General features: G+C 33.6%; 1 protein-coding gene across 7 annotated transcripts in view; it reads right to left on the bottom strand.

The window, feature by feature from the left end:
* Nucleotides 1-16,556, bottom strand: part of TDRD3 (tudor domain containing 3) — a 160,732-nt gene that overhangs the window by 89,097 nt on the left and 55,079 nt on the right. For 6 of the 7 annotated variants that reach the window (XM_042977702.1, XM_042977692.1, XM_042977730.1 and 3 more), the window contains exons 2-3: nt 14,312-14,396; nt 8,964-9,029 (exon numbers count right to left, since the gene is read on the bottom strand). In XM_042977702.1, coding sequence (XP_042833636.1) covers nt 8,964-9,029; nt 14,312-14,396 — 151 coding nt within the window. The remainder of the gene's footprint in view (nt 1-8,963; nt 9,030-14,311; nt 14,397-16,556) is intronic. The other variant, XM_042977739.1, reaches the window with a different exon arrangement.

Here is a 16,556-nt window from a genome sequence, read left to right as displayed (position 1 = left end):
CTCACAAAGAAACAAGCCACAAAGCATGAGAATCATAAAAAAAGAATAATAATAAAGAAACAAATTTAAGTTTCTAAGGCCTGGAGAATTTGGAATTAATCAAAAACAGACTATAAAATAATAAGCCTGTCTAGAAAATTTACACAGAATAACATATTTTAAAATCACAAGATTAGAAAAAAATTGATAATTTCAAGAGTCACAAATGATGCAGATTAATGGTATCTCCCATACACTACTGAAGTTAAGATAAATCTGGCACAACCATTCTGAAAAATTATTTGGCATAATCTTATAAAGTCAAACATTTGCTTAGCTCTAGCACATAATAATTCAATCCCTGGTTATGTGTCCCAAAGAAACTCACATACATGCATCAGGAAAAATATATAAATTTGTTCCTAGAAGTAGTTCATCTATTATCAAAAGAAGAAGAAAAGCACCTAAATATCCATCAATAGAAGAATGAATAAGTAAACTGAGGTATATTTACACAGTTTATGTTACACAGAAGAGAAAACAAATGAATAATAGCCATGTGCAACACGGACACCTATTAGAAATACAACACTGAATGATGAAAGCAGACAATATGTTATCATTTTATAAAGCCTAAAAACAAAACCACATATTGTTTAGGAATATTTTTAAAAGTCACGTAAAACTGAACTCCATTTCTTGGTGTGGGAGGGAGGATGCGCCAGGCACATAAAGGAGGCAGGGTGGCACTTTAATGTTCTAGCTCCTACATCAGGCTGAGGCTTCACAGGTACTCACATCATTATTAAGCTTTAAAACATATATGTTTGTACATATCAAATATTACCTTAAAATAGTTAAATAATGTACATGATATTCTGAAATTAAGACACTGAAGTCCACAGAAGTCCACAGAAATGTCAGGAGAATGAAAGAACTAGGTCTGCCACCTACCCAGCGGAAAAAACCACTCACAGTCAAACCACAGAACTGGTCTGGGGGCAGGGGTGTGTCGGTAAAAGAGTTCTGGGACGGGTGGGGGGGAGATGAGAAGCCTTAGTGTTGGTGGCATTTGCCAGTGACTGATTTCAAGTACCAACTAGATGTCACTGAACTCTAAACTGGGAAGACAAGCTGATAATCGGCGTTTAGGAGCTGTTAAGGAGCTGGACCCTGCACATTGCAAGCATCACCCTACATGCCTCGTCCCTTCAGTCTCCCCCGCCCTGGACGCTTACCTCAGCACTTCTGCTGCTGTTACCCGAGAGACTCAGCCTTGCTGTAGCTTCTCCCGGCAGAGAGCTTTTGCCACAGTTCCCGCTTAGTTGTGTGATTAATTAGCCCAAGACCAGAGCAGCTCACTTGACGAGTAGAGCTGAGGTATGTATGCATAGCATAGTTGCAAGGGAGGCTGGGGAAAAACTATTTCCAATTTTCTTCTTCTCCACCACCAAGACTCTAAAGATGGGAAATTCCTCCCCCCACCAACACAGGAAAAGAACTCAGGTTCTAGGAATCATAAACGTCCACTACACTTATCTTACCAGTCAAGATTTTGTCAAGCTCTATTTTTTACAGTTTGTACAATAAAATAGGTTTTTAATTGTTCAAAAATTTCCAAATAGAAATAATACTGAATATACAGAAATAATACTGAATAATACTGAATATACATATGTATATACATGTGTATATATACACAGATGTATATACATATACATGTGTGTTTCTGTGTATACACCCTACCCTAAGATTTTAAATATGTCCCCAAATGAGGATCTTCTCACTATTACCTCATTGAAAATCACATCTAAGACCTAATAGTCTAGCAAGAAAAGCAACCTCTCCGCCTCACCAAGCTGAGACAGCTGCCTCTTCATCACGGGTACTTCTGACCTAGCATGTGTTTCACTACATTAACACTGAGGTTTCTTCATCTCTCATTAGGCTGTTTGCTCCAACAAGGCATGGGCTGTCCTGTTAATCTCTGCATCCCTTGAACTTATTAGCACAAACACAACATTCAAAACTCCTTGATACATAAAGTATTTCCTTGTGTTTTTACAATAATTTACCTCCAGATCTATAAAGTATGTTAGGATCACTGTGTATCTTAAATGAGAAAACTGAGAGCAGAGGGTAATGTACTCTGCCAGAGGTCACTCAGCTAGTAAGAGGCAGAATTCGAATTCGAATGTGGATCTGTCTTACACCAAAGTCTGTCATCTTTCTATTACATGTTCCAAAACTACAACATTTGTTACATAAAGAAGCATATATAGGTATAAAGGCCAATGGAAATGTTAATGCTTAAAAATGAATTCTGCTCAAAAGGGGTCAAGAATATTAGGAGATACGTGGCATCTGAGTGAGGATTTGAAGAATAAACAGTAGTTTGGCTGGCCGGTGAGGGGAAGACATTGTGTTTACATGGCAATATGAAGGTGCTGTAGCAACAAAAGACAGATTTTAAGAAAGTTCCAGTTACTGCATCTCTGCAGTAAAAAATCTTTTCTGTTTTCAGTGTTCTTCTGAAGACTACATAGATATTGGATGTAAATTACTTAACATAGTATCTGGGACAGAGTAGATTTTCAGTAAAGAGGAGAAGGTGGAGAAAAAGAAGAGTTTGCTGAAAATCAGGGTTCTCCTAGATAGGACAGGAGCTCACACAAAAAAAAAAAACCCAAAAAACAAGAGGAAAACAAATCAAAAGCACTAGGGATGATGAAAATAAAAATAGCTTTGCGAAGGTAGTCCCTCATCCTTATCTCAAAATTTTCAAGTGATATTCACATACAGCAAGAGTGTAAATGTAAGAAATAATAATAATGAGCAAAAAACCCACCCCTTTCTGAATCATAAATATGGTGATATTTACTAGAAGATCTAAAAGTTTCTACCTCTTAGAAATTTTAAAAACAGGATATTATAAAAGCCTGTTAAGTGAGAAATAGACATAATCTTGAATAGGTTTTCCCAAACTTGAGATCCCCTGCAAAAAGCATCAATTTATACATCAAAGTACAGCACAGAACATGATTTCTCTTACATTCAGAGCAATTACAGCAAATGAAACATGAGGAAAACATTGCAGGACTCCCAGTCCAAAGTAACCCTTCTACTAGTGTATCATTTCCCTATTTCCACACGTCTATCCTTCACCTGGTTAGCTTTTTGTTCTCTGGGAGAATTAGGAAAAAAAAAAAGTAAAGTGAATGGAGTACGTGGCTAATATATATTGTTTTATGCAGTCGTTTTTAAACTCCACAGTTCTATTAATAATTGCCAATGAGCACTTGTATTTATTTATTTTATTTATTTACTATGCTTTATTGCATAGTAAAATCAATGTTTCAGAGTAATCCACTGTTCTGAAAAAAAAACGTGTATGCTTAATTTTAATAACTCATTAGAAGGAACACTGACAAACTGTATTATTAGCACAGAATAAATTAACATACATAAAACATGATACAATTTTATTTAAATTAAAACTTAAAAACTTTTTTCAATTATTTTTCTTTTTAAAAACATCTAATTTTCTAGGCTACTGGTAAGAGTGCATTCACTTTGAATTTTAAGGCAGTGAAGCCATCTTGTGGTTGATGTTGGTATTGCTGAAGCTTTGAGACAGTCCATCCATTTGTAAAATCAGGTCTTTACCCACAGTTTCATGTTTAAAAAGGCATGTACAACCAGTCGTTTCTAAAACTTAGAAGAAAAAAATAAACGCAGACCTGAAAGCCTTTCCTTTTTAGGGTTCCACAATAATGCATAATGTCATCACATAGCTGGACTGGTAACAAAGCATTTTTACATTAACCTATATTTCATAATTCTATTTATATACTTTGGTTCAGAGGCGTAAACTATGAAAATGACTACTGTAAAACATTAAGCTTAAAAAATATTAAAAATACGAAACAGTTTTGTAGAAAGAATGGTTTTGCTTTTTTTTTTTTTAACTTTGTTCCATGATTTTTTAGACTATAAGACACTAGGTTCAAGACTTTATTTATTTATTTATTTTTTTATTTTTTTAATATATGAAATTTATTGTCAAATTGGTTTCCATACAACACCCAGTGCTCATCCCAAAAGGTGCCCTCCTCAATACCCATCACCCACCCTCCCCTCCCTCCTACCCCCCATCAACCCTCAGTTTGTTCTGTTTTTAACAGTCTCTTATGCTTTGGCTCTCTCCCACTCTAACCTCTTTTTTTTTTTTTTTTTCCCTTCCCCTCCCCCATGGGCTTCTGTTACGTTTCTCAGGATCCACATAAGAGTGAAACCATATGGTATCTGTCTTTCTCTGTATGGCTTACTTCACTTAGCATCACACTCTCCAGTTCCATCCACGTTGCTACAAAAGGCCATATTTCATTTTTTCTCATCGCCACGTAGTATTCCATTGTGTATATAAACCACAATTTCTTTATCCATTCATCAGTTGATGGACATTTAGGCTCTTTCCATAATTTGGCTATTGTTGAGAGTGCTGCTATAAACATTGGGGTACAAGTGCCCCTATGCATCAGTACTCCTGTATCCCTTGGATAAATTCCTAGCAGTGCTATTGCTGGGTCATAGGGTAGGTCAATTTTTAATTTTCTGAGGAACGTCCACACTGCTTTCCAGAGCGGCTGCACCAATTTGCATTCCCACCAACAGTGCAAGAGGGTTCCTTCACATCCTCTCCAGCATCTATAGTCTCCTGATTTCTTCATTTTGGCCACTCTGACTGGCGTGAGCTGATATCTGAGTATGGTTTTGATTTGTATTTCCCTGATAAGGAGCGACGTTGAACATCTTTTCATGTGCCTGTTGGCCATCCGGATGTCTTCTTTAGAGAAGTGTCTATTCATGTTTTCTGCCCATTTCTTCACTGGGTTATTTGTTTTTTGGATGTGGAGTTTGGTGAGCTCTTTATAGATTTTGGATACTAGCCCTTTGTCCAATATGTCATTTGCAAATATCTTTTCCCATTCCGTTAGTTGCCTTTTAGTTTTGTTGGTTGTTTCCTTTGCTGTGCAGAAGCTTTTTATCTTCATAAGGTCCCAGTAATTCACTTTTGCTTTTAATTCCCTTGCCTTTGGGGATATGTCGAGTAAGAGATTGCTACGGCTGAGGTCAGAGAGGTCTTTTCCTGCTTTCTCCTCTAAGGTTTTGATGGTTTCCTGTCTCACATTCAGGTCCTTTATCCATTTTGAGTTTATTTTTGTGAATGGTGTGAGAAAGTGGTCTAGTTTCAACCTTCTGCATGTTGCTGTCCAGTTCTCCCAGCACCATTTGTTAAAGAGACTGTCTTTTTTCCATTGGATGTTCTTTCCTGCTTTGTCAAAGATGAGTTGGCCATACGTTTGTGGGTCTAGTTCTGGGGTTTCTATTCTATTCCATTGGTCTATGTGTCTGTTTTTATGCCAATACCATGCTGTCTTGATGATGACAGCTTTGTAGTAGAGGCTAAATTCTGGGATTGTGATGCTTCCTGCTTTGGTCTTCTTCTTCAAAATTACTTTGGCTATTCGGGGCCTTTTGTGGTTCCGTATGAATTTTAGGATTGCTTGTTCTAGTTTCGAGAAGAATGCTGGTGCAATTTTGATTGGGATTGCATTGAATGTGTAGATAGCTTTGGGTAGTATTGACATTTTGACAATATTTATTCTTCCAATCCATGAGCAGGGAATGTCTTTCCATTTCTTTATATCTTCTTCAATTACCTGCATAAGCTTTCTATAGTTTTCAGCATACAGATCTTTTACATCTTTGGTTAGATTTATTCCTAGCTATTTTATGCTTCTTGGTGCAATTGTGAATGGGATCAGTTTCTTTATTTGTCTTTCTGTTGCTTCATTGTTAGTGTATAAGAATGTAACTGATGGTTCAAGACTTTATATCTGAGAAATGCAAAGCCTACCATGAACCACTCAGTAAAGAAGTTGCAAAAGGTGGTTTCCCCACCACAGTTCCCTCTACTCTCACAATCTTTATGGCCTAAAGCTCAAACATGAACTGTTTATGGGAAGTTAAGCATATGCTTATAACTATGCAAATAGATGATCTATTTGGATGATCACTGGACAACCCAGCTCTTGTATTCATTCATTCCTTTTTTAATATAAAAGATGACTAAAAAATAGTATTATAACAAAATCCAACATGTCCAAAAAACAGATTATTTATTCAAATACTCTGTTTACTAAATATTGCCTACATCTTATGCACAGATTAAGACAATTTACAAATACTCTGCTTACTAACTATTGCCTATCTTATGCACAGATTAAAATAATTTATTTTGAATCTTTTTAAAATTTATTTTAAACATGAACTATGACAGACATAATTTAGTGACTGGAGCCATATCTTTATAAGGATTCAGTCATCATTAACATGGTAAAATGCTGGTTAATAAAGCATTTCAATAAAGGCACAAATAAAGTAGTTTATACTGAGTTAGTACTATCTTAGAAAAAAGCACAAATAATTCATGTCAAAAAAATATTCCTTAAACATTTACTTAGCCTAAAAATAGTTACATATTTATACAACATATGGAGTTTTGAACAAAAGGCAAATAAAATGAGCAATTCCCTGTGGGTCAGCTTCTAAAATTTCTATTAAAATTATTTTTCAAAACACCTTCACATATTAATACAGGTACTATGAAGAGAGTTATTTTTAGTGCTAAAAATAGGTAATTAAAGGAAAAAATATAACCAAAGGACAGAAAGGGATATCCAACACAATTCCTGTTTCATGTGTAAAGGGTTTATTTTAAATCTTCTCATTTTATGCATAACTTAAAGTCACATTAGTATTAAGAATATTTTAAAAGATAAAATTTGGTACAGAAAATTCTACATTTAAAGATTTTAAGGTGTTTTTCATTGTTGTTAGCTGCATTCAAAAGAAATCCTAAAGAGATCACTGGGCAAAAACTCTTTGAAGCAAGGATGCTCTGAGAAGGTGGAATAAGCAGACACAGGCCTCGTCAGCAACATCCCCACAAGCTTACAGCAGAGATGGGCTCTCAGAATCCCTGAAGACACATCAAGAACATGGAAAACAATAACCTAGAAAGCTTTGAAATGTTCTTAAATAAACTAATGTAAGGTATGCACAGACTGCTTTCATGTTAGTTACTTTACTGGTAAAGAACTGTTACACTCATCAGACCTACCTAAGATTGCTGCCTAATCTGGGGTTCTATAATCCAGAAGCTTGCTAAATATGCTTCCCAGACCAGCAGAATCGATATCCTATGGAAACTTGTCCAAAATACAAATTCTCATTGAACTATCCCAGTTCAACGGAATCAGAAAGTGTGGGGGGAGGGGGAAGGGGGGGGTTGGCAATCTATGTTTTATGCAGGCCTCACCGTGATTCTGGTGTACATTGAAGTCTGAGAACTACTACAACCAAAAAGAAGAGATGTACAGAAACCAGAGAGAACTCTGAGAACAATGAAGTTCAATGAAAAGTTTGCGACAGAATAACAGAGGAATCAAGATAAACTAGCTTTAGCAAAAATAAACCTGTGGCAATGACATTTACAAGTCCTCTATATGAAGAATTACTCCCAAGAGAAGGTAAGCAGATGTTCTCCATTTCCAAGGGAAGATAAAGAAGACATGAACTTTAAGTTGTAGCATAAGAACTTTAGATCAAAATATAATTAAAGTCTGCTGACACAGAGTGTTGTTAAACATTAAAATGAATTGCTGAGAGTTTATAGAACTTCTTCTCTGAGTATTTGTGTCAAAAACTAGATAAGATTATGAGGGAACTGAGTGGCTCAGTTGGCTGCGCATCCAACTTCGGCTCAGGTCACGATCTCACGGTTCGTGCCTTCAAGCCCCATGTCAGGCTCTGAGCTGTCAGTGCAGCTTTGGATTCAGTGACTCTTGCTCTCTCTCTCTGTCCCTCCCCCACCTGCTCACTCTCTGTCTCTCTCAAAAATAAACAAACATTAAGAAAAAAAATTTAGAAAAACTAGATAAGATTAGAAACTCTTATGGTTCTTTCCACCTAAACGATGACCATTATTTACATAAATGGATTAATATTTAGAAAATGTGAGAAACATGAGAGAAGTTGTTACATCATAGATCTTTTACAATTATCTAAAATTTAAAACATCTGATAACTATATTAAATATCTAAATGTTAAAATTATAAGACTATTCAAACTCTAAACATAAACACTGAAAGTATTTATTTAAATTATAGATAATGATGTTCTTTAAAAGTTCAAAAAGTGACCAACAGCACATAAAATTCTTGGCTGACACAATTTACATGTATTTTCAAATAAAAAGAAGAAATTGAATATAAATAAATAAGAAGTAGAAGACTGAGTAGCTGGTACCTAAAAACTGTACCCCGGATTTTAAAAAGATCACTGAAAAAATTCATAACATGAATATATATGTATATATATTCTAAAATATCTAATTATATGATATATAACATATATTATATTATATTATATATATTATGCATTTATATATATGTGTGTATGTGTGTGTATGTGTGTGTGTGGTGCAAAATGACAGCAATAACCAAATGCATAGCTTTGACAAACTGCTTCTGATATCCTCTCGCAATCTTATAATTTTATATAAATAAATTCATTAAATAAATATGGAAATAGGTAACTAAAATTAAAAGGTACAAAAGGGTCCTTGTCCTGAACTCCAGCAATATCTGGTAAGTCTCACATGTAAGTGTGCCATAATTATAATTCCTGAAACAGAAGTTTTTTTTAAATGTTGAAAAAGTCACCAAAAGTTTAAAAGTTCAAGTCAATTGATTTCCATTTGTATAGAAAGTTACTATGAGGATGACTCTATAATCTATTCACTTCTAAAATATTTTGCAGTTGCAGTCTTTACTGACAAAAAATAATTGCAATAATTTAGTAAATGTTCATATTTATTGTAGTTAGCATAATTTAGGAAGTTAACATTTTTCTTTACCTTTTCTACCTTTCCACCATTGATGTCACTGGGGAGGAATTTCTTGCCAATTGTTCTTAAGTCTGTCTAAAATAAAAATATTATTATTAAAATATAATTGTAGAGAAAAGTAAATCTAAATCTAATCTTACTCATAAACAAAGATGAAGTTACTTAAGGTTTATAGAATGAAATTTAAGTATCTTTTAGCTGATTATGAGATCTAGACATATAATCAATCTTTTCAAATAACATAGTCCCATGCATATGTTGTTTAAAGTACACTGGTAAGTTGACTAGTAATGTTTAAGGACTTAATTCTGGTCGTATTCCTTTTGATAACTTTTTAACTTACTAAATTTTCTCTATTAAAACCTAACACTTGCTTTTATGTAAACTGTAGTCTTACTAAAAAACTTAATGCCCAAGCCCAAACCAAATGACTACTTTTAAATACATAAACAGAATATATTCTTGATAACTGAATCCTATGTGACCTTGCTATGCAGAGCCATGAAAACACATTATTCTACAAGCTGTGATACCCAAAACAAAGCTACATAACATACAAATATCCTAGGGAACAACACAACTGCAACAGCAAGAACAGTAAGATATTACTGTAGTAAAAGTATATTTCATTTGCTTAAATAAATTATAGAAATCTAAATTAGTGAAGAAATGACTAACTCTATGAAAGTGCAGAAGTACATATTTCTCAGCAAACCAAAGCAAAACATCGAAAGGAAAACATAAGTACTGACATAAACAATGTTATAGCATTTCTGATATAAAAACAAAACTTCAACTGTACAATTTACATAAAAAGCAGAACCACAAAGGATACTGTCCTCTTTAGGAAGTGCAAACTAAAGGAACGGTAAGAAGTTTGCTCCGAGGAAAACTGTCAATACTCATGAAGGAGGCCTAATTATTTAAGCTAAGAAATTATCTTGGTGACTGGGAGTGTGCGGTTAGATTGCTAACCAAATTTATATTGTTTTGCTATTCCTTCAAATATAATAACAGTAGGTCGTCATCTCCTTAAGAGCAAAATAAAAGAAAACAGTGCATTTAATCACATAAATTGTTAAGGCAAAAATTCATGTTAGACTCAAGGGGAAAACACTAGATGATTAAAATTACTATAATATAAAATGAATACATAGAGAGAAGTAGGGTAGTCTCCTTTGACCACCTACAATAATAGAACATCCTCTTATTTGAAATATCAGTATGTGATCAGCTTAAGAAACGAGCATAAAATTACACAATCGGCCAGTCTTTTACCACCATAATTCATATTTTGTTTCTCAATGTAATGCAAGGGTTACTCCCAAGCTACAAACTCACCAAATGGAACTGCCAGGCAAACTAAGCCCCAAATCAAAACACTTGTGAAACAATGCATCAGCTTTATCATGTTTGTAGCCTCTAACCAATAACGGAGTGAAAAAATTATAAAGCATACCTCGAGTTGCAAGCTTTTTCATCTTGAAAATACTGAGTAACAGATGGGCAAAAACTATTTACATTAGCCTTCCCTATGTTAGGATTGTTTTGAAGATTAAATGTCAATATACGCAAAGCACTTAGTCAATAAACTGCAAAGAGTAAGCACTTAATGAATATTAGCTATCATGTTAATTTTAGTGAATATAAGACATGTACATTTTGCTATCATCTGAGTATGAATAATCATCAAGCCAGTAATACAACTAACAGTTCATAAAAATATAGGCATTATTTTGAAGTCATTCAAAGGCTAAAATATTTAAATGTGTATAAGAAACAGAATATATACAAATTTTATGATACATCATGGTCCCTCATTTCGGGCTTTTAGCAGTAATTACAAAATGTGACATAAACTAACATGAGAAGTAGAAATAAGCATGACACTAAAATCCTAAACTTTGATTCACTACAAACTGTAATTAACTAATAGGACTGTGGACACTGTCACAAATTCTCTAAATTCAGGTAATTTACTTTTTTATGAAGTGGAAAAAATATCATGAATCCTATCTCACAAAGTTGTTATCAGGCTAAAAGGAGGCAATATATCCAAAGTTTGCCTAACTTTTAAAGTGCTGTACACACATAATGAATATTATTTCATTATTCTTTTAGCAAGATGAAAATGACCTACCAAATCTTTAGGGATCCTAAAATCAAAGTCAATTTATAAATACTGCAAAGGCAATTTTCTGATTCAGATGCCATTATATCAGGATCAGTAGGACAAATGGGTCCAAAAATTCATTGATATTGTACATAAAAATTTATGCAGGAGAAATATTTAGCCTATAAATAGACATGCATGTGTGCACACATACAAAAGATTCTTGACTATTTATTGAGTGAGTGAGTTCAATGGAATATCTATCTGGCAAATCATTTTATATTGTATAGAATCTTAAAAGAAATTTTTAAAAATCTATTTTTAAATTTTTACCAATACATGGTATTCAGTAATTTAAGACTGAGCTATCACTTAATTTACTTCTGAATAATTCAGGTATTTGATCCCCAAACTGCATGTTGGATTTCAATGTCATTTCTTAATATTCCTACTCCCCATTCTGTAGAGTAAAAACTTAAGAATCTTCCTTTTCAACATAAAAATCTATACAGAAATGAGTTATGTAGCTGCTCTTTTTAGAAGGGCCTGCTTTCACAAGGTTGGCCCTAGGCTAACATCTGGGAACTATGTACTTGAACCATCTCCTAACTGAAAATGTGGTTCACTGCCTAGACTATATATATTTGTATAAACAATGTGATTTATGGTGAATAGCTGCTTTTTGGAAGGAGGAGTCTACAATTGTTTCATTTAGGCACAGAGTACTTTCGTAAGCAGTCCAATCAATGCCTTGGGTGCTGGTCTCCAGTGGACTTCCCTGAGCAGAAACACTGTCCAGTTATCCTTGCTTTGCAAAAGTTAACATTATGCCACTTTGCTGTCACAAAAGACCTACGTGAGTTTTCACTAACTGAAAGAAATTTGAAGATTTTCATTTTACAGAAAAAGAAAAACAAAAATAGGGCTGTTTTATAGTAAGCCTTCATAGAACACAGAACACACCACAAACAGTGAGAGGGCCACAGCTAAGCTCCTTCCCCAGGAACCACACTCAGCATCTCAGCATCAATCCACAGTAGGTTTGAACTGTGTTGTATGCATCTGTGTTTTATCTTGATTTATTTTGTGCATCCTTTAGCAAGATATGCCCTATGGTGTCAGAAAAACCTAAGAGAGGTTACTTTTTAGGTCTGGGAACGCTCTAAAATCTTTCTACATAAATTAATGGTAATTGCTTCTTCACTTTACACCATTTTGGCTTATAAAATTTTCATAGGAATGCTCTACTTTTGGATAGCAGGGAAAACCTGCACATATATTACTGCATTTTCACTGCTGGACAAAAGAACAAACTCAGTGTGCCCCCACACAGGAGGAGGGGGACATAAGAAAGCTGATGCATGGATTATTCTCCCAATATGTAATAAGTTATATGTAATAAGAATCAATAATACAAGCCTTTTTCAGCTACTGATCACTCAAAAGATGAAAAAATTCAATAGAAATGCCTGATTTTATTTAAAGATGATAAGTAAGGTTCAAAGTAGATTATCTGTCTGGTGTAGACCTCATCCTAATTAAAAGTTTTTTTTTTTTCCTATTATGTGGCATGATAGCTTAGGCTGGAATTTTCAACCATATATTTCAGAGAAAATTATAAAAAAATTAATTCATAAAATAATGGTTATCATTACCTCTTATGTGCATAGGACAAATACTTCATCTTGATTTATTTTAAAGTTTTACAACTGAGCCTGGGTGACTCAGTCGGTTAAATGTCGGACTCTTGATCTCTTGAGGTCATGACCTCAGAGCTCATGAGATTGAGCCCCACGTGGGAGCCTCCTTAGGATTCTCTCTCTCCCACTCTCTCTGCCCCTCTCCCACTCATGCTCACGTGTCTGTGGGCTCGCTCTCTCTCAAAATATATAAATAAGCTTTTAAAAAATAATAAAGCTTCACACCCAATTATAGATAGCTCATTGCTATTTATCTAAATATATAAGAAAAATAAGAAAAGCAGAGATTGTCACGAAATCTCTTCCTCATCATCTTTAGAAATTTTTTTCAATGAATAGAGGTCTTTCACTATTTTTTGAAAGTAGAATTCACTTATTAGGGTACAGGTCAAAAAAAAAGTGTATAGGGAATATTTCCCTTTGGAGTCATAGATAACATGTATAACTTCTAAAGCTTACTTTAAAAAATTTTATAGTCTATTATTAAAAACCTACATTCTCAGCTTAGAACAAAAAATGATCTTGTTAGTTTTATTGAATAAAATTTAAAGAAGTTGAAAATAAATGACAGAATAAACATAAATTTTATCTGTTTAAGTCCATTTAATTATATATAAATTTAAGTAATTTGAAAAGAAAAAGTTATACACAGTTATACATTTATTTTATCTTAAATGTTCTTATCAGTTGCTACCATTTCTGCTTCATGTTATACCTCTTTTGCAGTGATATGACGGATTCATCAGGCAGTAATTCTCTTATAAATTTAGTTGACTATGTATCATAATGTATAAATTTAACTGAATAGATTAAATTATAATTTAATAGGTTGTTATTATAAAAGCAATATGAAAAAACTCTCACTGGGGTAACTACAAAACTGAAAAAAGAATATTCATTTAACTTACACCTAAATTTCAAATAATTTTTATAACTTCAAAAAAAATCCAAAAGCCAATCCCAATCATGAAAAAGATACAGCTATTACAGACAGGTGGAGGGAGAGAGATTGGAAAGAAATAAATACACAACATTAACAGTAATTATAAATAGCCCTAATTTTCTTATTTTACTTTTGTATTCTAAAGTGTTCTACAATATATATTACTTTTGTTAACAGGAAAAGTTATTTTGAAACAATAAATACAGCTGTCAAAAAGCTATAACCTACCTACAGTTCCTATGTTAACTGGTAATTTGTTTTAATAAATATGATCAGTTTTTTCTGCTAATATGTATCTACTGTAAATGTTATGAAATATTATAACTGATCAATGGGAGGAAATGAGAGTTTTAATTGCATTTTTTTTTCTTTTCACTGGATTCTGTATAATAGATGTTACAAGAAACATATATTTCTAAAAATTGGGCTGATATGAGATTACCAAATTCAACAAACATCACTGCAACTTAAAATGTACAATAAAAATAAAAGATGTCCTCCATATTACTTATCTTAATATCCAATTTATTCTATAAGAGGTTTCTCATGAACATAGCTTCCAGATTTAAAATGTTTATATAAGATAATAAACAAAACCTACATTGAGAGCAATCAGGATGATGTCATTTATATTGACTTTGTCAGGAGAACTTGTACAAGCTTCAATGCCTTCATCTGAAAGATACCTGTTAAAATAAAATAAATGGCTTAATATTTTCTAAAATAAAAATTAACCAAGATTATTTTCTTAAGTCAACATGCAGTTTTGTTCTGTACTATAAAATGCTTCTACTACAAATACTAGGGAAAGGGCCTTAGATATTCCCTATTTACAATCTCTGATAGAACAAGAATGGGCAATGCATGTTTTCTATCTTTTGTATCCTTAAAAGGATGTTGCATTAAAAATTATCCAAATGCTTTCTGAGAAATTTAAGTATCAAAATACTTTTTGGGGTGCCTGGGTGGCTTAGTCAGTTAAGCATCTGACTTCAGCCCAGGTCATGATCTCACAGTTTTGTGAGTTTGAGCCCCACACTGGGTTCTGCACTGACAATGTGGAGCCTGCTTTGGATCCTCTGCCTCCCTCTCTCTCTGCCCCTCTCCTGTTCTCTCTCTCTCTCTCTCAAAAATATAAATGAATAAACATTAAATAAATACTTCTTAATGAACGTATGAGCTATTCTTACTGTTAAGCAAATATAATATTTGACTTAAATATTTGTTAATACAGAAGTTCTTAGAGATTTGAGATGTGCTATAAAATAGAACTAAAAATAACATAGATTTAAATTTAATCCCTGATAATTTGCTTCTCCGCTACTTTCTCATTTTATCTTCTCAGGTCCCCTTTCTTGGACATAATATTCACCAGAATGCTTTAATATGTATTATCAACTTAAAGTGGCAGAAAAAGAGGCAACTTTTTATCTTATGCCTTTTACTTTCCTATTCTCTTTTCAGCTTTTTAACTCATTGCCTTATTGCCTTTTGATCTTTTATCCAGTCCAAACCAAGCACACATCTATTGCACACAATAATTAATTCAAGAGTAAAAAGATGATTGAATCCAAGGGGGTGGGGGGATCATCTATACCCATTCATACATGCCCAACTCAAGCATTTTATTTTCTTTGATAAATTCTAGAATTCAGGTATCATCTCCCAAAAGTCCACCTATACAAATGACCATTAACATCTCACAACTTTCATAAACAGTATTAAGACCTTTAACCAAAGGGCCGGTGCCAGCATTGCCCCTACAGATATTCTTCCACTAAAAAGAGACAGGAGTGTTAGTCTGACAGAACTAACTCGAGGTCATTCCTGATGGCCAGCAATTCCACCATCAATTCCCAACATCAGACTGATTCTAAGACACTTGTCAATGTAAACTACCTGGAGACAGCAACCAAAGAGCCGAGTGCATGTCATTAATCATTTTATAAATTCACTTCTAGAAATATTAAGTCCCTCTTTAATATGTGAAAAGTATTATGTGCATCACTAATAAGATTAGTAAAATGATGAAAATTAAACACCTGCCTTCAAGGAGTTCACTGTCTTATATACAACACCACACAATAAATATACAGTTAACATGCAAGGCCAAAATAATTATAAACAAAATGTTATAGTGCCTCAAAGTGGCTGGGGGATGGGAAAGAGTGCAAAAAAGGGAATAGTATGAAGAACGACATGAAAGTAAAAATGTGTAAAGTACCTTCTACAGGCAAAAACCTAGAATATCCTGGCTAGAAAATGGGGAAGAAATGAGAGATGAATATAGGTTGAGACCAATTATAGAAAGCAATGGTACACAGAGAGATATGGGTGGTATCTTAAATCCTGAATAAGTGATAACAAAAAACACAATTTTCAAAATTCCTATACAATGTGGAAATAGTATACAATGACTAATACTTTGCTTTTAGAAAGGCAAGTCTTTAAGATTTAAACGATCATAGGGTGACAGATAAACTGGAATAAATCTTTAAAAATAATCAAAATTCACCTCTTCAATTCTACAGATGAGGGAAAGAAGGCCCAAAGATGTTAACAGACCTTCCCGAAAACACAAACTTCAGTGACACAAAGTTAAAAAAACAATGCCTCCTGAGTCCCAGTTCATCAGTCTTTTCGTTCCAACACACCATTTTTATTTATCAACTACAATCGCTAATATTAGAAATACTATACGCTCACTAACATAAGCCAATACCTACACAAATCAATTTCCTGAACAACTAGGCAATTTTACCAATACACACACAAAAAGCACAACCAGGCAAATTCAGTCAGTGAACTCCAAAATAATATATTAAATAAAAATATGCCTAGTTTCA

Source organism: Panthera tigris, chromosome A1 (assembly GCF_018350195.1).
Source record: "Panthera tigris isolate Pti1 chromosome A1, P.tigris_Pti1_mat1.1, whole genome shotgun sequence".
NCBI lineage: Eukaryota > Metazoa > Chordata > Mammalia > Carnivora > Felidae > Panthera > Panthera tigris.
This window is presented reverse-complemented; position numbering and strand designations above follow the sequence as displayed.